The following is a 25417-nucleotide window of genomic DNA, read 5'->3' as shown; positions in this document are numbered from 1 at the left end:
GGGGAGAAAGCAGGGAGCCTGCTCTGGATGCTCCATCCTCCAGATGGGGGGACTTGCATTCATCTCCATTCTCTAATGAGAGGGTAACAATGTCTGAGGCAGGTCCTGGGGACATTATAGCTCTGTGCCTTGGTTCCCCCCCAAGGTCATGTTACTGCTGGAGCATGGAGCACGTGCAGAGTTTCAGACCTGCTGTGTACTTACCCTTTTGTTGTGTACTGCATTTAAAATGTCTTTTCCTTATCTTCTTTCTCCCTTAAAAACGTCTGTTTCTCCCTTTTTCCTTTTTCTGGAATGATACAGAGTGCTGTAAAGGTTTTGAACTTGCAAAATTGTTCAAGTACAAGCTAAAAAGTAAATGTGCAGTGTATAATAGAGGTTACATTGTAATACCTCTAGCTCTGCCTTAGTGATTTGTAGAACAATTTTTTCGAAATTTATTTGTTTTACTGACCTGGATTAAGAATGTGTCAAGTTGTTTGTTCTCAAAATTGGGAACTCAGGACATTCATAGTTTATATGCCTAAGTCATGCTATAACTAAAGCAGGAATTGAATCTGAACTGAGTAGACTAAAACATGGACAGACTGGAGATTCTGAGTTATTGTCTTGTAGACATTGTCTGGTGAGCCAAGGAAAAAAATTATAATAAATGTCTATTTTTATGTATGAATGAGGAAAAATGGTTCTGACCGCTTTAAGAGTTTTCTAGCATTCACAGTCACTTGCAAAATTCTTTTCAAAAGTGTTATGTACTTTAACCCCAGCTGGCAACTCGGCCCCACACAACCACTTGCTCAGTTGTCCCCCACCCCACCCCACTGTGGGATGGGGGAGAGAATCAGAATGATAAAAGTGAAAAACCTTGTGGGTTGAAATGAAAACACTTTAGTAATGGAAATAGAATAATCACAGTAATAGTGATGATAATAATGCAATTGGTAGGAAAATGAAAAAGAGATGAATAAAACCAAAGAAGGACAAGTGATGCACAGTACAGTTGGTCACCACCCACCTATTGATGCTCAGCCAGTCCCCAAGCAGTGCTCCCCCCATCAACCTCCCCCTGACTTTTATTGCTGAGTATGATACCATATGGTGTGGAATATCCCTTGGGTCATTTGGGGTCAGCTGTCCCAGCTATCCCCCCTCCCAATTCCTTGTGTTCACCCAGCCTCCTTCCTGTTGATGAGAAGAAAAGACATTCACTCTCTAAGCTCTGTGCAGCAATAACTAAAACATCCTTGTGATACTAATACAGTTTCCAGCACAAATACAAACCAGCCCCATACAGGTTGCTGTGAGGAGAAATCATAAATTGATTACAATTAATTCTTCATGCCCATTAGAAACTCTGTGTTCAGCTCTGGATCTGTACCACAATACACAGACACGAGCTGTGGGCTGCATCCCTTGGCTGCATCATGGGAGTTGCTCCTGCTGAGCTGATGTTGAAGGAGCCTTCCTAGTGAGGAATTTCTACGTGGCAAGGGCTAAGCAGCCTCTTATGACCTTGTCCCTCCCCATTCAAAGCTTTGTTACTTTTCCAGAGGTGCTAGGGGTGCCAAGTGAGCTCAGCCTGGCCATTGCAGTGTTGGGCAGTTTCTTCTAGGGGCTTCTCTTTCCCTTTTGGCCCTTGGGCAGTGAGGTGGTAAAAGGGGGATGTAGTGGCATTTCAAGTGTTTCTGTGTGCAGCGATTCCTGCTTTGAGCAAAGTGAACTGTGATGATGATGAGGTCTCATGTTCCAAAAGTCAGGAGTAAACAGTCATTGAAACTATCCACTGTGTGTGTACCCACATGAATCCACCTTTATATAGAGTATAGCTTGATATTAATGACTTCCTTTATAATATGACCATATTTTTAGCATAAATATGTTACTATGTTTATTTATTTTGACAAAGCCATATTTTCCCTTTTTGTTCCTCCAGAGTGACCGACTGCTCATTAAAGGCGGAAGAATTATCAATGATGACCACTCCTTCTATGCAGACCTATACCTTGAAGATGGACTTATAAAGTTGGTTTTATAAAATACTGCTTTTTTTGCATGCATGTTAGCATAGACTAATATAATGATTTCTTGATAGCACTGAGCTGGTATCTTTTGTGGGCAGAATCTCAGTTACCTCTAAATGTGGGGCTGTAGTTGAGGAGTGTTTAATTATTAAATTCTGCCATTTTATCTTCACTAGGATTAGATATGTAGAATTTTTTTTGTGGTAAGTTGAAGATACTTGCTTTTGAACAGTTCAATCACAGTTTCTTCTGAAATAGCTAAGGCAAGTAGACACTCTCAAGAAAAGAAGTAATGGTAATAACAGTGTAAATATGTTGAGTCCATGAATGGCAGAAGGCTCTCTACTGTACCTAGTCAGTGCAATTGCAGCCATGCTCTTAAGGATTGTAGGGCACAGAAATCTGAAATATGCCATGCTGTATGGCATATTTCTATGGTGCAAACGAGGACCTGCTGCTTCTCAGTTGTCTGTTGGTTAATGCTGAACCATGGCATGTTCTGTTCCTAGAATGTTGTTATGCATTGTCACACATTTAGAAAGAAAATCCTGATTTATCAGGCTATAAAATACAGGAACTGGGGAAGTATTTGTTAGGTGAAAAACTTGAAATACGTGTTACTGATAGCCTGGGAAACTGTAACAGAGATGTCCATGTGCTCTGCTAGTCCTGTCTTGGCTTAGTGGAGATGAGGGTCTCTAAGGTTTGCAAAGTTACGTACTGTGTATGAGCACTCTGAAGTACACAAGGATCAAAGCCTTTTTCATGACTGCTAAACATTTTCACTAGTGACCTAAGAAGCTTGGTCTCAAGAGGCCACAATTTGATGCAAAGAGATATAATTATGGTTATCTGGTAAATAATTAATCGCCTACTTGTTTTCATAGCTCTTTAAGAATTTAACATCAGATTAAAAGTCCAATTCTTTATGTATCTGGCTACTTACGTTATTGTGATTCAGGTTATAACAGAAAAAAATCTGAATACTTTCACCCATGAAACACCCAAGTTCACATGGACTGTGTAGTTTTCTTTTTAATACTTTATTCTGCCTTTCCATTTGTAGTGTTAGTTGCATTAAAGAAATGGCAAAAGTGGAGAGGATACAAAATTTTGAACATGTATCTATTTTTAAAGCAACAGCTAACCAAGCTGTGCTCTTTGATGGGTGTTTTTGTTGAGTTTTTCTGTGGTTTTGTTAGTTCAGATGCAAATCTTCTAGTAACACTTGTAAGAATCAGAACTATTTAAAGAACTAAATGCATGAGATGCTGAGAACCTGAAACTGCTGTGAATTTTCGGCTTTGATTCCAGAAATGCAATGGTAGTTAGCTGGCAGGTTAGCAATGCCAAGCTTTCACCTGCCCTTGTTAAATACATAGACTCCCTCTGAAATCCATGTGTGGATCTGTATCTCCAGGAAGTATCTCAGCTGCCCAAGCCAATTAGGATTAATAATGAACAGACAGGCACGATATTAATTTTTAAGAGGCATTTATCTTTGCCCAAAGAGACAAGTTCTCTATTTAGCACCCTGAATTATGCCTGGCTCCCTAGATTTAGAGGACCCAAGATTTTTCTTTGTAAACTGTGCAAGAAGTCCTGCTCTGAAATAATTTGTGAGGGCAGCCTGCTGTAAGATGGGGTTGGGTCCTTACTGTGTTCAGATGATATATTTTGCAATCTAAGAACACTCTGGGTTTGTTTGATCTCTGTTTCTTCAGGTGGAACTGCCCATTGTGTGTGAATATTTAACATCATTGTTAAATGTGGCTCAAGCTTGTTTGGAGCTGGACCTCCATCATCCACATTTCAGTTGATACTATAACTTTCCAGCTGCAGATCCTGCTGATAATACAGAATTCTAGTACAGAATGGAGCAGACACCAAACCACTCAGCCCAGAATAGGCAATAGTTCCAGAGTGAGAAAAATAACCCAGATCTTTTATCGCACTGTAAAAGATCTGGGTTATTTTTCTCACTCTGAAATGAAAACTGATTGGAAAAGAGAGGGTTGGGTTTCTCTTGCAGCCTAATGAAAAGATTTGGGTCTTTTAATGTTTTTACCGCAGATCATTCTGCAGAGAGGAAAACAGAGGTAACCTTGAGTGTGTCTGAAGATCAGCTATAGTTTGCAGGATGGAAGATGTTTCTTCCTGCCACTCAGTGCTCAAACTGGCTCCCTAGGTACAAGGAACAGTGGTGCATGTGGGTTTTTCCTACCTGAAACTTAAGCCCTGCACACTCGGATGGCAGCTGAGAGGCAGTTCTCCAGTATCTAAATAGTATTTTAAATATTTGGTAATTTAAATTGGCATATAAATAATATATTTTGCCTACATCTCTCCTGCCTCCGTTATCACATGAGGAAGTGAGCCCTGTGCCAAGTGACAGGTCATGGTCTGGTGCTTGCTGTACTCTGCTCCATCCCTGCCAAGGGGAAGGGTTGGATCCCTCTGGGCCAGAGGAACAAACAAATGGCAGGGTGAGGGTCTGGGGACATGGTCTCCAGAGCTGGGAAAGTTAGAGGGAACCTCAGATGCCTAAAAGAGGTCTGGGCTTGATAACCGCAGAAGCAAGGCCATGGAGTTCTGGGGGAGGTTTTCAGCTTCCTTGGATGAAGCTTAGGAAGAGCTGAAGCCTCCTGTTTCTGTTGTGCTTTAATCAGCTCATGTACAACGGAGTTTACCAACTTGTTCAACTGAAAATGGCAGACAGCATCAACTTTCTGTGGGTCTGAGTTTTCTGGTTGCTGACATTAGGAAACCAGCTCAGTCATTTGTACAGTGTCTAGAATGCAGTTATCTGCACTGTTGTATTTTTTTACCCACAAGTAATGGAACCCCATTCTTACATACACTTTGCATTAATGAGCGAGCGATTCAGGAATCCTGTCACATTATCTCCTACTCTCTGTTCTACTTAGCTGGAATAAAAATAACCTTGAGCACCAGTGAAGTTCAGACTTCTCCCAGCCTTAATCTTGATGCCAGGGCAGGAGATGAGACAGGTTTCTGACAGGTAGCAGTGCAGCAACATCCACAAAGGCTGTTTGGTTCTATGTCAGTTCAACATGGACGATTTCAGCTGAATAAGATTTTACTCAACCATACACTGAAAGTAATAGGCATTGAATCATCAAAAAACAGTGTATATAGTTAGCACACTTTCACTTTGTTTGGACGTGTGTCTTCTTGAAGAGGAAACTGGTAGATACTGATTGTGGAAGAAAATAAAAATTAATTGTTTTTTTTGTGGAGGTTTTCATTAATATTATTCTCAGAAGGTGTGTTAGTCCTTGGAGTGCAGTTACTCCTTGGACATACTCAAAGGAGATGGGTCTTAGCTAATTTTTCCCAGTTCAATTCAATGAATGCTCTACAAAGGTGGAGGGTTGTTCTGATTAAAATCTTGGGGATAGATTTGACTAACAAAAATTAGTGCAGCACCATTACTACACTACTTTATGCATTTAGCATTGAATCTGCTCATGTGTGCAATGCCTTATGATATGCCTTTGTGAGGCACATTTTAAAACAGAGATGCTGCTTGTAACTTTTGTTAGTGCAATTGGATGTGCTGGGCAGCTGCTGGTTTTTGCATCCAGGTTGCTTCCCTGCTTGTCAGGGTCTTGTTCACACTGCCCAGCTGCACACAGGTTATGACAGGCTGCCAGTGCTGCACATGTTGATGACTATTAGGTGCCAGACTTGGAGGTGCCAGCTCTCATGAGTAAGCCCTCCTGGGTTTGTTCAGTGCTGGGCAGCTGTGACCCCATCCTGGGATGCCCACGAGGAATTTGCCCATGGTATGGCTGTGCTTCCCTCCAGCCAGAGCACAGGGCTGATGAGGGGGAGAGAAGCTGCTGGCGGTGTCATTTTTGCATAGCATATGAAACAAATTCTTGACCTCTTGGGGCTGTTTATTAACTCTGTCAGTTTGGCCAGGTTCCAGTATGAATAATTATCCCTGTATTTTTTAATTTTCCCACTGGTTTTAATGAACAGTTATATTCACTTCAGGTTCTACCTTCTCACAGTCAGCTGTTAATCAGTCACTGTGTTTTGAGCTGTAGGTGGGAGTTGCATTTTAATATGGGGAAACAGATTCAGCAGCTCAGATGTCTGAGGTATTTATTTAGCTGTGTATAAATGTTATTTTATCCAGAAAAAAGAAAATTAAGACAAGGACTCTGTGTCTGTAATATGAGATAAACTAAGTGAACTTTAACTACCTTATGGTTACCTCTAAGCCCAAATATATTGTGGTGTAACAGTGCAGAGACATGGCTTCCACACAGACCCATATCTCTCCCTGTTCGGCACCATGCAAAGTAGACAGTAAAAATGTAGTGTGGCTTTAAAAGTTAAAGTTTAATTTATTTGTAGTGGAGTCCATGAATAATAGAATATTTTGATCATAAGTATCTGGAGTTTGATATTGGCATGGGTGACAGATTAATATTTTTAATAGTGAAAAAAACATATCCTGCTTTGAAGACCTGAAGGGAAAAAGATGGCAACAGCTAATTATAATTTTTCTACATGTTATGCAGAATGTTTCACTGACTTTTAACTTCAAGAGGAGAATGAAGAAAATGGGACATGGTAGATTAAATGTGTTTAAGTTTCTTAGATATGTATTTCTGTATCTTAAGTGATTTAGATTTCTTTTTAAGGATAAATTTTCGTTGCATGATGACAAAGTAATTATAAAATTTTCTGATATGCCTTTTTCTTCTGTCATCTATTTACAATTCCAGCTTGTTCCCATATTTGATCTATGTTTTCCTATTTTCATTTTAGAGCTTAATATACAAAACTGGAGCCCCCAAGAGAGCATTAAGCGTACTTAATTTGAATTGTTTAAAGATGGAAATCATATAAAAAATAATCAATTTTTAATGTTGGTGCATTACAGCTCCTTTATTGGCCACTAGAGCCATGCAAAGCAAATAAAGCTCACAGTTCAGCGAGGCAGCTCTCCTGTGCTTTGTTCTGCTGTGCTGGGCAGGAGAGAGGGAGTGTGTGCTTGAGCTTCACCTTGCCTTTGGGGACCCACCTCCTTCTGTATGTGCCCAGGCTCCCTCTCCCCTACACACCTCAAATAGCTTTGTCCTCTGTGCTTGTTCAAATAAAGTAATGCTGGCTTTCCTTGCTGTCCAGGCAAATAGGAGAGAATCTGATTGTCCCTGGAGGAGTCAAGACCATAGAGGCTAATGGGCGCATGGTTATTCCTGGGGGAATAGATGTCAACACTTATCTACAAAAGCCCTACCAAGGGATGACTGCTGTTGATGACTTCTATCAAGGCACAAAAGCAGCGCTAGCAGGGGGCACCACCATGATCAGTGAGTACCAGCAGTGCTATCTCTTCCCATGCCAGGCTGAACCCTGTGTAGAATGTGTGGGGATAGCTACCAGAGGCTTCATTCTGATTTTCTGCAATGGATCTTCAAATTTTTGGGCACTATGTTTGAGATCCATTCATCATTGTTACCCAGGGTTAGCCTGAAAATAAACTTACCCTCAGAAAGAAATACCAGCATGGGGAATTGTCTCTTGGCTTTTCCTCTGAAATACAGAACAAGCACTGAGGGATACTCTTGGGATTTTTGGAAAACAAAAGTGTAGGAAGTGCTGTAAGTATATGGTGCAGAAAATCTGACAAAGATCTGCTGTTCCCACCTACTGCCATTTCATGGGCTTTGGAAATAACAAGATGCTTATTTATGACGATTTGGCAGGAGGAATTGAGGAAGCCCTTACCTGAGATGTCCTAGAGGAACATCTTTGTTGGTGAAAGAAAGGAGTGTTTCTAGTTGTTAAAGACCCTTCTTCTATCTACAGATGGTGGGACAAGATTTATCTCTTTCCTTCTGACTGTGACTTGACTTTGGCTAGATGTTGTAAGGCAATTTTTCAGGTGCCATAAATTGTCTTAACTTCTTTGTGGAGAGGAGCTTCCCAGTGGATTTTTTTTGGTGTTATCTGTTACCCATGTTCAGCAGCAAGCCTCAGCTGAAAGACTCTTTGGCCATAGGCACAGAATGCACTGCTGTTCATTCCTTTTGCTAATAGTTTTTGTCAGTCTGTGATTTTCAGTTGAGTATTCCTGTGCAGCGTTAGGCTTGCAAATGGCACTGGTAAGCCCATCTTGATTTGTTTTCATACTGACTTTCGACCTAGCCCTGCAGAGAGAGGTACCTGTGTGTAAGTAGTCATGTCTTTATGTCAGTGGATGGTGTGGCATCATTAGAGGCAGAAAGCCTTGAGGCAGGGGAGAGGCAGGGCATTCAATGTACCCTATAGTGTGACTGAATGTTTGTGCACAACATCACCCCCATTCAAACCTTTGGCTGTATTCCCAGTTTTGGCTGCTGAGAAAACATTGGACATCTGCACTGATGTATTGGTAGGGCAGAGTGGGCCAGTTCAGTGCCTATGAGGCACTGGTTAAGTACTGTGCTTACTGTGAAGTAGAGAGAAATGGACACATCTGACAAGAAATACAGTGAAGTCCATAAGAGTCTATGGTCTCTTACAATACATTAAGGGGAAAGACAAATGTTTCCCAAAGTGTGAGGTGTTTGGCTCTCCCTTTGTGTGTCTATTGATGCTGCACCAGGTAGGTTGCCAAACTCATCTTTAGTATAGACTTCACAAAGCCTTCTGCACCTGGGGCAGCAGGACCTGGCTGACACTCCAGAGTTACAGTCAGCTCACAGACTGCCTCCAAGGCTGCTGTTTTGGCTGAGATGCTGTAAGACTGCTCACTTTGGGGAAATCTGAACAGTATGCATACTGTCCTGCTAACAGACACTCAATCTCTTTTTTTTCAGTTGATCATGTGCTTCCAGAACCTGGATCTAGTTTACTGACCTCCTTTGAGAAGTGGCATGAGGCAGCTGATACCAAATCCTGTTGTGATTATGCTCTCCATGTGGACATCACCAGCTGGTATGATGGGATTCGAGAAGAGCTGGAAGTACTTGTGCAAGACAAAGGTTAGTGACTGAAATGTAGTAGTATTTTTTTAATTTGTTTTATTGAAATATCATAAGGAGGTGAAATTTTGAAGTATTTTAATGTATGCATAGGCAGTGGTTATGCTGGCCAAGGTTCTTTACTACCTAGAGCTTGTATTTTCGCTTTCTGCTGATATATACATATATATATATATATATGATTTTCTCTAGTATAGACTTGGAAGATTAAGATGCTTACATTGTCATAAAGAAATGTATCACTTTATGCTTGCTTGTTTGTATATATGGAGATAGGCTCATACATTGCATAGGTACGTAAAGGTACAGTTAGGTACCTAATGAAAAATGCCCTTTCTCAAGTGCTTCTCTTTAGTGGCTTTCCCTGAAGTTGGTAGAAGATGCCTTGTTTCAATACTTTCAAAATAAAGGTCACTTATTTAGGAATCTAAGGCACTTCTATGGGTTTGACTGTGTTCAATTAACCCACCTATTACCATGTGAGATGTTATAGGTAACCCTACCTGGACTCCAGCTACCAATTCAGAATAGCACAGATGAAATCTCTCCTAAATGAATTTCCACACATGCAGGCTCAACGTGGCAGTCTCATATACGGAGGGCATCTTTGTGGCACCAGATACCTCTGTGTGGGCAATAGGATCTAGCCTTCAGAAGATCCTAGCTTAGATCTTGAAGTTGTGACTGACAAGCATGTATTTTCTTTTCGGAATCATATTTTCACATATTTTTCACTTTCTACTTTCCTTGAAAATGTATATATGGATATTAATTAGGGAATATTTTCTGAAATGGCATGTGCTTTCCATGGACAAATCAGAATTACTCTTCTGTTGGGAAACCTAAGTGATATGTATATGCTGCATCCTTTGTTGTGTAGAGCTAGTGTTGACTTAGATGTGAAAGGTTTTCTTTATAGAGAAATGTACTATCAGCAGTTTCCTGAGATGCCAGGGAAGTGCAGTCACCTGGGGGAGTTTATTCCATGTCACAGGATGCTAACAGTACATGTGCTGCATAACCAGATTTTAGGCAACAAAACACTTCCATCAGCAAGACTGCACATGATTGGAGAAACTGCAGCTGCTCTTACATAGGTCTCTAGTATAGGTGATTTTTACAAGGTGATGACATCTGTCAACACAGGTTGTGCTAAATCTGTGCTGTTTCCCTGCTGTTAGCATTAACATGAAGCTGCTGCTGTGCATTAGCTGACTGTACTCTCAGACAAATATACTGTGCCTTGTTCCAAAGGTTGGATATTATTTCCCAGAGCTCCCATACCACAGATGGCTCAGTGTTCCCAAATTTGCCCAAGGGTTTACATTAAAAGCCTGGTGCAGACAGATAGGTTAATAGTTTTCTCCAACTATTGAAATGTGAGTTTTCTATATAAATCTGACCTGCCTCTGAGTCATCAGGGGAAGCAGAAATCTGTTCATTGGTTCCTGAAGTGAGATTTATGATGGAGCCTTGGTGGCCTGTTCAGTGGTGAGAGCATGAGGAGGTCACCTTTGTTCTCATGTATGTCTCAAGCAGGCAGTGTGAGTTACTTTCACGTGTTAGGAGACACAAGGTAAGGGTGAGTATGAATGCACAAGCACAATAGGAAATAATTCACCGTGGCAAGGGCTTTCAAATTAACGGGTAATATTTCCTGATAATTGGAAACATTTAAGCCAGCTGGTGCAAATAGACTTGATGTCAGTGGAGTGACCCTGGTTTTCATCAGCTGGGAATCTGGATTGAATTGGTTCTTGGCTGATTGTGGGTGAGTTAGCTGAGTGACAGGGCTCAGCTCATTGTGTTTCAGTGCTACATGTGCCTAATGCAATCAGCATGAGTAACAGGGGAGCTCACTGAGTGGCTGTTGAGGTACCTTGTCATGAGGTATAATTGAACAATTAATCACTTTTAAATAAATACAAAGCTAATTTAAGGAGACACGGGCTTTGGAAGGGCCTGAAGATTTTGTAGAGCCAAATATTGATGATAAACATTCAGACTTGTAGTGTCTCAGCAGCTATTTTGGGATTGAGTTTCTTCAGTATATGCAAAGGAACAAGAGCCTGAAATTGCTGACAAGGATGTCACTGGTTCCTTTGATTTTGTCACTGTTAAAAAAAAAACTGTATTCCTGCCTAAAATTTGGAGAGGATTCTGTTGAGTACCCCTAGTGTGAGAGCAAGTAGGACATTAACAAGAATGTAGTGTGTAACAGATGTTAAGCATTAAGGTCAATAGGCCACGGACCAGGGCTTTTGAAAAGCTGCATAATTCCAATGAGTAGGTCAGGGAACCAGGCCAGAGCGAGGAGTCTAATCTTGGATACCTGTATATATAAATCTGTGTTATTTATTTTGGTATCTGGTATAGGTGCTCTCTTTGCAAGGCAGGATTGTTCATACCATCTCTCCTGTCAGCTGTAAAGGCAGCCCCTGAAATACTCTTCCACTGTGTGTGTACCTGGTGGCAGCTGAGGGTGTGGATGGGTGTTTACATGGGAGAATTCTGCTTCTGCACTGTGGTAAGGAGCAGGCTCAAGATCCTCTGTCAGGATCCCTACTGGGATTCCTTCTGCTCCCATATATTTCAGGGAGAACATTAAATAGAGTGGGAGCAAAACTCAGTCATTTTATCAAGGTGAGAAAAGGGCCTAAGAAGATACCAAGGCAATAAAAGAGAAAGGATGAAAGTAGGTATTATTTGGGTCAGTCACATCTGCCCACAGAGCTCAAAGGAAGCTGCCTTACCTCCTGCAGGACTGTGATTACCTTTGGCTAGAGCCTGGTGGATGAGGGAGAGCCACAGGTAACCCTTGGCTCACAGAAATGTGTGCAAGGCTCAGTCCTGTGCCATCACTGAGGCCGGTCGGCATGGCTTGGACCAGGCCTAACATGTGCTCCTTGCTCTGTGTGTGCATGGCACCCCCACAGAAAGTGGCTCCTGGGTGACATCTGACATGTGGGGTGGGTTAGTGGGGAGAAAATTGAGCTTTGCTCTAAGGCAGGTCAGGTGGGTGTGCTGGGTGCTGCTCTGAGCAGGCAGAGGGACACGGGGCTCTGGGCATGAGGCTGCAAGCACTGGCCTCAGGGAAGGCCCAGCCAAGCTAAGGTTTTAAAATAAGAACATACTGAAAGAACATACTTTGAAATTGTAATGAGGAATAGATGGAGGGATTACAGTTAGTAGAAGCTATAATGTGTTTTCTGAGAAGATGATAAATAGGAAAATAGGAAGAAAGGATGGGCTTACAGGCTGACAGAGTTCTACCTTTCAGGCTGGATTTGCTCAGCGTGAAAGTCAGCAAGGAGAGGCCAGCTCCTGCTTTGTGTTTCTCTGTGAGCTGCCTGGACTTAGCAGGAAGACATAATACCAGGGATCTTTTCAAAAATCCTGCATGTATCCTGGGGTATTTTAGTCCTGTAATTGTAAATAAACAAATTCTCTGTGTGTGTGTGAGCAGTCATACCCTCTGCCTGAGGATGTGTTTGCTCATTCTAGACTCATGAAGGAGTTATATCTTCATCAGAGAGCTTTGCTCATTTTGTGTAGATATGAATAACATGAACAGATCTCTTTCTTTTTCTTCTTGCCCCAGGAAGCACAGTTTTCATCACAGCCATTTTGAAATGTAACATACACAGGTTAAGTAGCTTAGAATTTACTTTTTTTTGTTAAACTAGAAAACTATGATACTGGTCCTTGGACCAACTGGGGATCTTGCCAGTAGACTAAAGAGTAAGAGAAATATATACACTAATATGAATTCATATGTACAGAGATTATGAACAGAAGGCATTTGTAAGTCTCATTCAGTAAGAATACAAAGCTGTGTAAATAACCAAATTCTTTAAATAAATAGCAACACATTTGGGGATTTGAATACAGGGGGTTTTTGACAATTGACACTCAACACCAGCATTTCTTCTGGATTTCTGAAATTTGAAACTGTTGTTTTTGCTGTTTTTTTATGATTGCCAGCAGAAATCATTCCATCTTTGGAAGGCAGGAGAGGTGTGGTGAGCTGCCTATAAAACTGGTTTCAGGCTTTGTTTCCATTCCTTCCCAGTTTCTACTATCAACTAAGCTTAGTACTTTGGAGTGTAAGGTCAAGAAAAAGCAAGTCTGTATGCACATTCAGATACACATATCCTACACCTTCTCAGCACTTTGGGGGAACCTAACCAGAGGTTTTATCTACCAAAAAGCACAGTTTAGATCAAGATGAAATATTTTCTTGATTAGCTAAGGAAACCTAAAAAGAAAAACACTGATTCACAGAACCTTACACGAGGTTTTTTAAATTTCACAAACTTTACATGCTTGCTTTAGTCACCATTGCTTGTTTGTGATTTGGCTACAAGCAATCCTCTTTGCAGTGGTGGCTGGGTTACTCTGGGAATAAACACAGGCTACCCACAGCATCCAAAAAGTTTCCCCAGAGAAGAGGACATCCAGCCTCCTGGTCCTAGCAGCTGTAATGCAGCAGTGAAGCCATGCTTGATTTTTGGCAATCACTAGTGAAAAGCCTAGTCCAGGCATACTGTATTACTTACTTTTCCTGAAGTTTTTGTTCAAATACAATTTAAGAATACACTTACATGGCAACACCTTTGAATTTTGTCTTGGAACAGGTGTGAACTCTTTTCAAGTCTACATGGCGTACAAAGATCTCTACCAAATGTCCGACAGCCAGGTATTGCTCTGAATGCTTTTCATTACTGTGATCTGTCCTCTCTTATCTTGTTCCCAACACTTCAGGAGTTGCTGAGGTTGAATCCCAGCTGGTCTGACTGGCACTGGGAGAAATGTGCCATGGTGGTTTACTCCCTGGAGGGTCAGTGCTGAGCTGTGTGGAGCACCTGCATGTGTTTCTTCAAGTGTATACATTCACTTTCTGTGGAGATCTTATGGTGTCTCCCAACATTGCAGCTACTCAGCTCTGCTCAGGATTTCACTCATTTTATTTTGCAGTAACCTTTCAAGGACTCTAGGTCAGAGAGGGAGAAAAAGATGGGGCACTCGAGGCAGTGGCAGTTCTGAGGTTTCAAGAGTTTCTTGGTTGCTGTAAGCAGCTAGATGGAGTTGCTCTTTGGGGGAGGTGGCCTTTTCTCATTAGGGCTGGAGATAACAATGAGCTTGTTTGTCCAGAGCTCATTACAGATTCCAGACTCTTCAGCTTTCCCATTCATACATATCAGGCCACTGTAAATGGACAATGGCATCTGTTAGTAATAATAATGTTTGCTTATTCAGTTGGTAAAATGTTTCTTTCTTACTTATTCCCAGAGCTACAGCTCTTGGTCTCTTAAATAACTGTTGTCACACCTCCAATACATGTGGTTTTAATTGGAATTTTAGACATAATAATTTATAAATATTCTCTGAGAGGCAGTGCCTATTAAATTCAACTCTCTGTTGGAATTGCCAAGAGGAATACATCAAAATGTTTAATGTGTGGCTGGACTAATAGCATGTACCTTGTTTAAATATCTGTGTTGCAAGCTGTATATTGCAGCCCATTCAATGCTGCCTGAAGTGCCCTAGTGCAAAAGTAGATACTGATGAACCTTTGCCTTCCATCTTTAATCTGTGTTTGAAAACTGGGCTCCCATGTTACTGAAGTCAGGTTTAAAAAAGGGACACATAAGATGAATACCTTTTGGGAAAGAAACTGTATTTCATTAAATGTGTGCTCAGAAATTACCAGTAAAAACAAAATGATCAACTACTGCCCTTCTTTATGGATGGGTGTTGAATCTTAGAAAGCAATTAAAAAGCCAAAGATGCTCTAGAGAAAATATTGCAACTTTTAATATCAGAATTAAAGATGTTACTGAAAGCTCAACAATGATGGCTCTAAGAAGATGGTGCAAAATATCTGCACCTCAGAAAAGAGACGTTCTAGCCATACTAAAGTGTCTGTAGTACATGGCAATAATTCTATTTTGCATTTTCTAAAACTACAGAAAAGAGGGTCACTAAACTTATCCCTGTGGGGGGGGGGGGCATGAGGAGTGGCCCTGCAGTGCAGGGGCTGGGGCAGACTCTGTGTCCCAGGGAAATCCAGCCCTGCTCAGGGCTGTAAACTCTGTCTTGGTGCAGCTGGTGTGTACATGGGTGGGTAAAGTCAACACCAATCAGTGGAGCTCCAATTCTGTGTAGAAAAGAGGTCATTTGTTGCTCACCAATATTATTACCAGCATAGAAGGTACAAAACTGAGGTGAAGAGGTCTGAGTGTTAAGTAATGTGTTTTCCTTATTCAGCAGTGTTTCCTTCTTTGTACTACCTGCAGCTTTATGAAGCCTTTACCTTTCTAAAGAGTCTTGGAGCTGTTATCCTGGTTCATGCTGAAAATGGAGACTTGATAGCTCAGGTGAGTGAACCATCATTTTTGTTTCACTTTGTGAGATGATAGGTGTAAGGGAGAAGTTGAATAGGCCAGTCAGAGAATGGCTAGGAAGAAGGGAACTCCCTGGAAAGAGAAATTGAATCTGATGCCCTGCACACTACTGGTATAAAGCCTGGGATGAGAGAATGGGAGTCCTTTTGCATTAACTGGAGGAGCATCCTTGAGATAGGGCAGTGATCCATGCAGCTTCTTGCCTTGACAGCAGGTGAGGGCTAGGTAGTGGGGGCAGAAGGAAACAAGAAGGTTTCTTCTGAATCCAGCAGATAGAAGTGAAGCAGAAGATTGTAAAGCCTTGTTCACAGATTCTGGGTACAAAAGAGGATCTGAAAGCTTTGTACTAAAGTCTTTTGCTGCAGCTATCAGCATAAGCAACACAGTGAGTTTGGAGCGGGTATTAAATCTTACAGGCCTATTCATTTTTGAGAATATTCTTATAAATCTCTGAAGTTTTAGAATAAGAACTACTGTGATCTTGTAGACGTTTCAAAAATCTGTGTTTAAGTATCATCCATGCTCTTAGAAGATGCATCTCAGAACCAGGAAGCTGAGCTCAAGTTCAGAATGTTCCAGTGGTCAGGTGCCCTGGGAGCTGCTGTCCTCCCACTGGACTGCACCACGGCTCTGATCAGTGCCATAACAAATGGAAACATGGAAAGAGGCAACCCAAGGACAGCAGTGAATCTCCCACTGATCTTTCAGAGGCCAAGATCCTCCTCTAAAAGAGAAGGGGCAGATTTGGGTGGGTGTTGTTTTGACACTACATTTGTGACAGATGAATCTTTGAAAGCTGTTGCAGAGGTGTCTCACTCCTCTGATCCCTCGTACGTGCATCGAGCCCCTCTTAGGTCAGTGAGGCTCTGAGTGAGCCATCTGATTTATCTGCTGAGCTGCTTATCTGCTGGCTTATCTGCTAAGGACTGGGCTGCAGAGCTGACAAGGAAATTACAGCAGCTAAAGCTGTCTTTGAGATCTGGACAAGGCAACCCACATTGTCTCACGTCTAAGGGAGAAACTCAAGGGAATGTCTGAGTTCTTGGGCCCTTGCCTTGGGTGTATTTTGTTTTTCCCTCTGTGGGAAAAACACATCTCCATCTCCCTCCTTAGAATTTACCCGCTTTGAGATCTGCCTTTCACTTTTAACTTTGAATTTGACCAAAATAACCACTAGAGTCAAAGGTTACTAGTAAGGAGTCAGCAGGCACATACAGTGTAGTTGTGTCCTCCCCCCACTGAAACTAAGTGACAATCTTCATTTGAATTTAAGAGAGGAAAAAAGCTGATTTCTCGTGAAGTTTAGCATGAATAAAAACTACTAAATACATAATTCATAGTTTTAATACAACATAAAATATCCAGCAGAATTAAAATGACTAATAATATGGATTATTAAGTCAGTATTACTGTAGTAAAGGCATGAAATAAAACAAATAAAATAAAACAAATAAAGTAAAACAAATCAAATGGCATCTGTGGTGTTTTGATATATTGCCCATTAAAATCAAGGCACATGCATGGTATTGCATTTTTGATAGAAATCTATTTCAGCTACATTTTTCTCTGATCAGTCTTAATATACAGCCATTGAATATGAATGAACAATGAACAGAAAAATTATTATGAAAAGAGGAAGTAGTAAATAAATATAAGTTATGTTATACATCAACATATTTGTTCTCCCTTGCCATGTTTCATAAAATCAGTCTTTCTCTATGCTTTTATTTAGAAGAATTATTTGGATAATGAAAAGAAAACTGCCTGCACATAGGTTTTTTTGGACAGTCCTGTTTGAAAATACAAATTTGATCTTGTCAAATAAATATTCTAGTTAATTAGCACTATCAAGTCCTCTTTCAGGGGGCAATTTATAATATGATCTGGTTTTATTACTTCCTTCAAGATGCAAATATGTCCCACTTTGTGTATCTGTTCTGTACCAGCTTGCTATTTTTTTTCATGGTTGTAACTTCATTTTATTGCTGTATTTTAATTGTCTGAAGTCTTTAACTGCAGTATTCAGAGACTGTGCATTAACAGTCCAGAACAGCTGTTTTTAAGAATACCTATGAAATCTTACGTTTTTCTAACCAAAATGTTCTTACACAATCAGATTAATGTATTCCTGTTAATGCCTCTTCAGCCTTGATTGATTGCACTGAAGGCTAAAGTATATATTAATGTTAACTTTCTCAGTTTTATTGAAATATGTCAGTAATGTGTGAGCTTTTCTCCCTCAGGGACCTGGGATCAGATATTTATTAGTTGACACTTTCAAATATGTTCAGTAACTTTATTCTGGTCTCTAGGGGACATTTGTCTGTGTCACAGAGCCATTACATCATTGAGCTGGGCTCATTAGAGCCCCGTGGGCAGGGCCAGAGGTACAGCAGCAGTTCTGGTCCCACTTCTGCACCACTGTCAGGCCTGGACCAACCTCAGATGAAGAGAGGTTGACCAGTTTCTGCAAAAAGGGAAATTTATTCCAATAACCCTGCTTGGCCTTTAATTAAATGAAGCTTTTTGTCTATTTTGAAAAAAATTTTCTCGCAGTTATGAGGCTGGATAGCACAGATTTTCTTTCTGACAAACCCCCATTGGTCCTGAGATGGGCTCTTTGATGAGGACACAGTGCCCTTGCAACTGGAGGGCACTGTTTTGTTTTATAAAAGCATAATTTTAGTGATTCACTGTGTAGGAAGAAAGCATTACAGAAAACTGAAAGTGTCAACAATGCTGAAAGTTTAAGAATGTCCTTTGTGGATTACAAACAGAGAGGAACTTGAGCAAGTAAATAGGGAATGGCAGGCTGGAAGTACCCATAATTACCATTGGTTGAAGCCCGTTCCCTGGCCTAGTGTGGTGGTGTCAAGCAGCACTTTCTGGAGGGCAGAGGAGGTTCCTGATGGTGCAGCCCAATGGCTTGAGGCACAAATATGCTCAATCACACAACAGAGACCACTGCTGGCTGTGCTGGTGTGGCATGGGACCAGTTTAGAGCCAGTGTTTTCAGTGTTCAGTGAGCTTTGCAGCAGCCACTGAAAGGGGCAGTCAGACCATGTGGCTGTTCATCTCCCTGCAGATGCTGGGTGCACAGGTCTCATTCTGGAGATGGGTCAGCATTTATCTCTTACATTGCAGGAACAAAAGCGCATTCTGGAGATGGGAATCACTGGACCTGAGGGACATGCCCTGAGCAGGCCAGAAGAGGTAGGAGACTGTTCATTTTGTCATTTGTGGAATTATTTTGTCAAACACGTACTGTCAGAGCTTGGCTTCTGTATGTGCAGATGATGGATGGGTGCATCAGAGAATGCAGATGTCTGCTTCTCCCACTGTCTTGTCCAGTATTACTCAAAGTCTGAAAAATCCAGATCCTTTCAACTTGTTTGTTCGGCTGAAAAGCCCTTTGGATGTTGCAGCAGGTGCATTCCCTTAGTCCAGGGGTAAGTGTGTCCTTGTACACTCAGGAATCTCAACTCCTGTTCCCCTGGACATGGATGTCCATGTATTTTTTAAGTGTGACCTTTGTGTTTTGATTTGTGATGACAAAAAAATGGGCTTATCAAGCTAAAAATAAGCAGTGCAGCTTGAGGGTTAGTCCTCAGAGTAACTGCGTTTATTAAAATGCTTTGGCTGAAAATCTGGAAGATGCATGTGCACATCTATCCTGTGCATATGTATACACCCACATACAGATCTACTTTAATGCTGGCAGATATATTGGTGTCAGAAATGCAGGCTGTAGAGATGCAAATACATGAGAATGGAAAGATCCTGTGAGGCAACTTGTTTTATACAGCTCCCTTATAATAAAATCTAGGCTCTGGTGTGGATCATCTCAGGCATCTGGAATGAGTTTATTTAATGCCAAGGAAAATGTGGAGACATGAGAATGTCCCCTAAAGTACACAGCTCAGATTGTTAATGGGATGTGGAGGGTGGTAGTAGGAAGTGACTGCTTTCCTAGAAGACTAAATAGACGAGATCCCGGGGGTTTGAGGCTAAACTTGAAGAGATTATTGTGGTTTGCAGATCTTTATTTAACTTCTCCCCAAGGCAAAAGGAATCAGCTTAATTGGTAACATTCTTCTATTGAATTGTTTATGCACTTTTTCATTTTGCTTTTCAACTTCTACTAAAATTGTTCTAAAAGGATTGAGTTGTTTCCTTTTAATGAGAGCAAGGGCCTAAGGAAAATCTGCATTTGCAGTTTCTAGAAAGGAATTTTGCTCATCTGTAGTGCTGCAGTGCAGAGGCCGTGCCTCCTTTCCTGCTCTCTAAAGATGCATTTGGGATTTCCAGAGCAAATGTTTGGATACAAGTCCTAGGATAAACTGAAACAAGAACTGAAACTGAAGCATTTAAGGAAAAATAATTTACAAAACTGTAAAGGATTAAGCCAGCCATGAGGTTTTGGAAGATCTTTGCTCAACTTTTCTAGCAAAACTTTTTCACAGAAATTTCTGTGCCACTGAGCCACTATTTTCAGTTACAGCAGGGTTTTTCATATTAAAATGCCAATACCATGAATCCATCTGGGAAGGATCTGGTATAAAACTGATGGCTGGGGAAAGGAGTCTCCAGAGCTGCTGGGAAACACTGCTCCTCCATCTGAAGATGCTTTCTTTGTGTGCCTACATCCCAGATGGCTCCCTGGGAGGAGATTGCTTTTACGCTTGCTGACAGAGGAGACTTACTGGGAACTGCTTCAAAGGCTTCTGTGGATTATGGGCTAAATTCAGTCCATAGTGCTGAAGTTGCTGTTTCAGAATTCTTTACATTCACTGTCACCATTATGTAAAGAATAGGGTAAGCTGCCAAGGGGAGCTCAGAGGTTGTCTCCAAACAGGGGCAGTTTTCTTGCTTTGTTCTCCTTTCAGCTGCAGGGTAGGAGTCTGAAACAGGAAGGTAAGGAGGAACTGCATCAGCTGCTTGGATATGACCTTTCCTGGGGTGCAGGGAGCTATGTTTGTGCTGGGGCAACTGTACTCTACTAGTGAGTACAGCCTGGCTGTGGTTACTACTAGTGCCAAGTGTTTGAGGTTGGGTTAGCTCCCTGTTTCCCAGCACTGTGTCTCTCTCCATGGAAAAAGCAGAATCAACCCCTGACAAGTTGTTGCAGAACAGTTCGAAATATAGCACAGTCCTACTGATTTTTTCTTCAGACTGCATTTGCAGTTAACTTTTCCCTCTTGTTTTGCTCAGCTTGAAGCAGAAGCAGTTTTCCGTGCCATCACAATTGCCAGTCGAATAAACTGCCCAGTGTACATCACCAAGGTGATGAGTAAGAGTGCAGCTGATATCATTGCACAGGCCAGGAAGAGAGGTAAGTGACTTTCTTTGCTCCCCCAAACTAGTTTTTTTTTGTTGAATAGAACCTCAGTGAAATAACCTGTATGTCTTGACCCAAATCACAGGCTATAGGGAGAGGTTACCAAAGACTAAATATTGCAGACTAAATATTTATAGCTGGGAAGGATGAGGGGAAATCCTTTTGTGTTTTTAAGTTGAGAACCTCTCCCCACAAACTGTCCTCTTGAAGACTGAATTTGTAACTCTTCTCTATTCTGTTTTCCCTTCAATTTTTCCCTTAGACTGTTAAATCTCTGTTCTTGGGAGGGAGATACTTTATTCCTAATGGCACATTCTCCATGCCAGTATTTCAGGTTGTCACCCTCTGAGATGTGGCTTGGGCAGTGACCCTGCTGTTACAGATGCTTTTAGCTTGCTCCTGGCCTTGCTTCTGGATCTGACCCCCTCTGATGTGTACTGCAGGCTGGCCCTGCTTGCTGGGGCCATGGTGGGATCCAAGTTACAAACACCCAAAAGGGCCTCGTGAACCTGAAGGCAGCTGCTTCCGAAGCTGCGTTTACAAGTCAGGGCTGTTCTGCTGGTTGGGACTACAAAGCTCATGAGCAATATGGAAAAGCCAAAGAGCAAATTATTGTCTTGATGTTTGTATTCTTGGAGACTTGGAGTGTGGTGCTGGGGACCATATGCTGCTATCTGCTGGTGCTGTGCCCAACCTGGGAGTAGTAAAAAGGCATCTGCCTGCTGAAGTGATCCACCACCAGTGCACTTGGAATTGGAGCAACAGAGAGAACGTGGCTGTGATTAAAACAGTACAAATTAAAAGCGGGTCTGAACTGTCTCCTTCTGGATTAGAGGGAAAGATTTTTAAATAGGCTGATCAAAAGCATGTAGAGCTCAGAGAAACTCCTGATTAATTTTTTATCATACAGACAAAGCCAGGGCTGTTTAATTTCCTGGGAGCTGTGCTAGCCATGTAGAAATGTGTGAATTATACATGGCTGCATGCAGCAAGCAGTGTCATGTGCTGAAGAGAAGAGTGGGTTGTAATTAGTTCCTGTGTATCCTTGCTTTTTCCAAGGTCCCCTTGTTTTTGGAGAGCCGATCACTGCCAGCTTGGGGACAGATGGGACACATTACTGGAGCAAAAACTGGGCCAAGGCTGCAGCTTTTGTGACCTCACCACCTCTGAGCCCTGACCCTACTACTCCAGACCACTTAAATTCTCTCTTAGCATGGTAAGAATTACTTTTTTTTTTTACAGGATGGTGCAAAAGCCATATGGCATGAGGCATCTAGGGAACAGCCTGGTTTCCTTTAGACCAGTCTCATACATGAAACAGCAGAGAAGAGGCATAGAAAACGAGAGATAGTTATATCCTTATGCTTAGGCTGTCAGTCATGGACATTCTAGTTGCTGATTGGCTTGATAGAGAGGCAGTTGCTAGCTATTGAGAAATTAATTTTTTCTCTTTCTGCTTTTCAAGTGATTCCTAGTTGTACAACTAGATTTTCGGGACTTCTAACCAGCCCTCTCCCTAGTTTTCAGTTTTCTTTAGCTGAATTGTTGGTATATGATGGGATGGCACCGTCGCTGTCCAGCATAAGCAAAAGCCTGATGGATACATCCTCATCTTTGAGAAGGACTCAGTTTTAAGGCCCAGTCATATTTGACAAGCACAGCTCCTGAAATCAGGGCTATTACTGAATGCAGAGATACCTAGAACCATTAAAAATTCCTTGGTGCAATTTTTGTCGAAGCTGGTGCAGGCTCTCAGCTGTGAGTTCTGAAAATTGTCTTTTTCTAAATTTACTTGTGTTTGTAGCAGAGTTGTGTGGGCTTATCTCCTGCATATGGAAAAGTTCTGACTTGGTAGTTTGCCTTCATCTGAAGGGACCAAAATCATACATTCCTTGTGTCCAGTTCTGGCAGGCTTCTTATTTTAGCTTGCCTTGTGTCTTTATGGGGTCTGGGGTCCTCCAGCTGGAAGAAGGCAAAGTAGTACATGAAGAGCAGGTATGTCAGGAGAAAGAGACCAGAGTGGATTACAAAGGAGACTGTGAAGGACTTAGGTGGAGACAGCTGGAGACTGAAGGCCATCTCTTGAGAGGATAGGGATATGAACTGACTGCCTTCAGGTTGGCAGGGAGAGTTTAATCACTAGGTAGGTGAAAGGAATGTGGACAGCAGAGGAAGAAGTGTCTTTCTCATATGGAAAAGAAGATATCAGCAGTGCCTTGACAGAAACCCAGACTGTAAACCCATCTCTGAAAGTATTTCCTGCCTGTAGCCAACTGAGGGTCTTCTTTAGCTTAAGCAAAAGACCATCTGCTCTGAAATGATGTAGAAATTCACAGCTGAAGCCCCACCAGGACAGATTGCTAGGGCTGGAGTGAGGACCTCAACATTCATATCCTTACTTATCTTCATGTGGTGGCACCCACCTCACCTCCTGCTTCCCCTTTCTGGGGTTTACAATGGCCTAGACAGAGCAGTGAAATTTGAACCTTGCAAGTGATCATCTTTAGAGCAGCTGCCTGGGAGGTGGGTGGGCACATACATATGACAGGAAGATGCCATCAGTCAGTGCCACATCTCCCCTTGCACATGATGGATCAGTCTGTGCAGCCCACCAGAGCCCACCCAGGGTTTAACTCAGCTGCTCTAAAGATGATGCTGCAGTTGAACTCTGAGTTACATGTGGTTCTGGTAAAAATACTCAGCAGTTCTCTTCTGACAGTCTGAAGGCAAAAATATTTTTTCCATAACTGAGCTTTTTGTTCCAAATAAGGACGCAGAAAAAAAATTGCTTCCTTGGTCTAATTCATCACTATCAGCACTGTAAAGGGTGAAGCTCCCTGCATGATGGTAAGGCTCTTAGCTAGCACGTGTAAATGTGTATCAAAATGTTTGACTCCTTACTCTGTTACACTCACTTCTGTTAGAGTGACTTTGTAGAAGAGAGTCCCAAAATAATAGTATGTGGGTCAAAGCAGATTAGCTAAAATAACAAGAACCTTTTTAGAAATGGAATCCAAATAATGACTTTTTTAAACTAACATCAGAAAGACAAACTCAGGACTTACAGAGGTTTTCATTTTTCTCCAAGCATGCAAAAATGCCTTTTTTTTTTCCTAGTGGCTTAAAGTCCTAGATCTTAAATGACAGCAGCTTAGTCTGCTTTCAGTTTTAATACTTCAAATCTATACTGTGAAACTAAAAAGAATTGTATATTTTATCAGTCTTCTCTGCATTCATGGGGAATTTTATGCAAGGATGATGTTAAAGACAGTATTTCACATTTATATTACACTGTATTTGGGTACCAATATTTTACATTCATTAAAAAATCCCTCCAACATCCTTCCTTTGCAAGCATGCAGCATACTGCTTGTGCTCTTTATCACAGAAAGCGTTGATTTTCCACTGAAAAGCTGAATGTGTAAAACCCCTTCATGTCTCATGGGATTTGCAGATTGAATTTGCCTCATGAGATTAGGTCCTTGTGTCATCTGTGGGCCATGCCCTTGAGTTAGCTTTGATCTTGTGTGGTGTTGTATGCATTAGTGCAGCTGTGATGTGCCACCTCTGTGAACCAGAGATGTGAGATCTTGGTGCTACACAGAAGATGCCATGAAAGCCTTGTTTAAGGGGAAGAATAGGAAGACAAGTTATTGATCTGGCATTTATTTCATGATGATCCCTTCTTGTCTCTCAGTTTTTCAGTTGATGCTTATCCCCCATTTGACAGTAGAGTGTGTTCAGACTGTAGAAGTGCCCATGGGTTAGCCAGGGATGGAAAGCTCTCAAGTGACACACTTCAGTTTTGGAAGTCTTCTATTGATTTGACTGGGGAGTGCAGTTCATATCAATAATGTCATTACATGTCAGAGGAGAGGAATATGGAGTTAAGAAAGTAAGCCCTTTGTATCTTTCAGTGTAGGAATTTGTAGTGTGGTGGTAGAAGCACAGCATAAGCTCAGAGAAGTGGGCAGGGTTACAGGGCCTGGCTGTGACAGGTTTTCATGGTTATATCAGTGTGTGGAAGCTTTGCTGTTTAGAAGAGCATCAAAAAGGAAGAAATAGCTTTGCAGCCTTCTGACATTATTGTTGTTAATATAAATCAACACTTAACTGATGAAATTGGCTTAATCCTATGGAGTAACCAGGCAGTCATTAATAATCAGGTGCAGATAAAGCAGAGTGGCCTTTTCTGTACTGAATTCATGGGCTTGGCTTCTGCTAAAAACTGGATGGATGGCTTGTGAGCGTGGTGAAGAACCAGCAAACAGACCAAGGACTCTTCTCTGCCAGCAATAATTAGGGCTGGCAGCCTAGAAAATGGCATTAGAATTACTCATGTGTGACACTTTTTCTTCTGTACTTGACTGTTTGTTGGATCTAGATTAGGGGACCAGAATCATTCAGTTGTGTCAGAGGTAGACTTTACATTATCAGTTAAAGAAAAGGATGACAAGCTCTTGGGGACTTATGGAGTGATTCAAGAGAAATCATAGTGAGTTCTAATGTGCTTGCCTCATGCAAGCTTAATCAAGAGCTAAAAATATCATGTTTCCTGTGGATATTAGAGAACCTTCTTTTTTGTCTCTCTATTTTTGTAAGATTCTGTATATTGATTATGTTCTTCCTCCTTATTTCCGTGAG

General features: G+C 41.5%; 1 protein-coding gene across 1 annotated transcript in view; it reads left to right on the top strand.

The window, feature by feature from the left end:
* Positions 1-25417, top strand: part of CRMP1 (collapsin response mediator protein 1) — a 49269-nt gene that overhangs the window by 14545 nt on the left and 9307 nt on the right. Inside the window, exons 2-9 of the mRNA XM_015625741.3 lie at positions 1934-2022; positions 7188-7372; positions 8864-9028; positions 13666-13727; positions 15328-15408; positions 18580-18648; positions 20647-20767; positions 21833-21989. Coding sequence (XP_015481227.1) covers positions 1934-2022; positions 7188-7372; positions 8864-9028; positions 13666-13727; positions 15328-15408; positions 18580-18648; positions 20647-20767; positions 21833-21989 — 929 coding nt within the window. The remainder of the gene's footprint in view (positions 1-1933; positions 2023-7187; positions 7373-8863; positions 9029-13665; positions 13728-15327; positions 15409-18579; positions 18649-20646; positions 20768-21832; positions 21990-25417) is intronic.

The sequence above is a fragment of the Parus major genome, chromosome 4 (assembly GCF_001522545.3).
Source record: "Parus major isolate Abel chromosome 4, Parus_major1.1, whole genome shotgun sequence".
NCBI classification, from domain to species: Eukaryota; Metazoa; Chordata; class Aves; order Passeriformes; family Paridae; genus Parus; species Parus major.
This window is presented reverse-complemented; position numbering and strand designations above follow the sequence as displayed.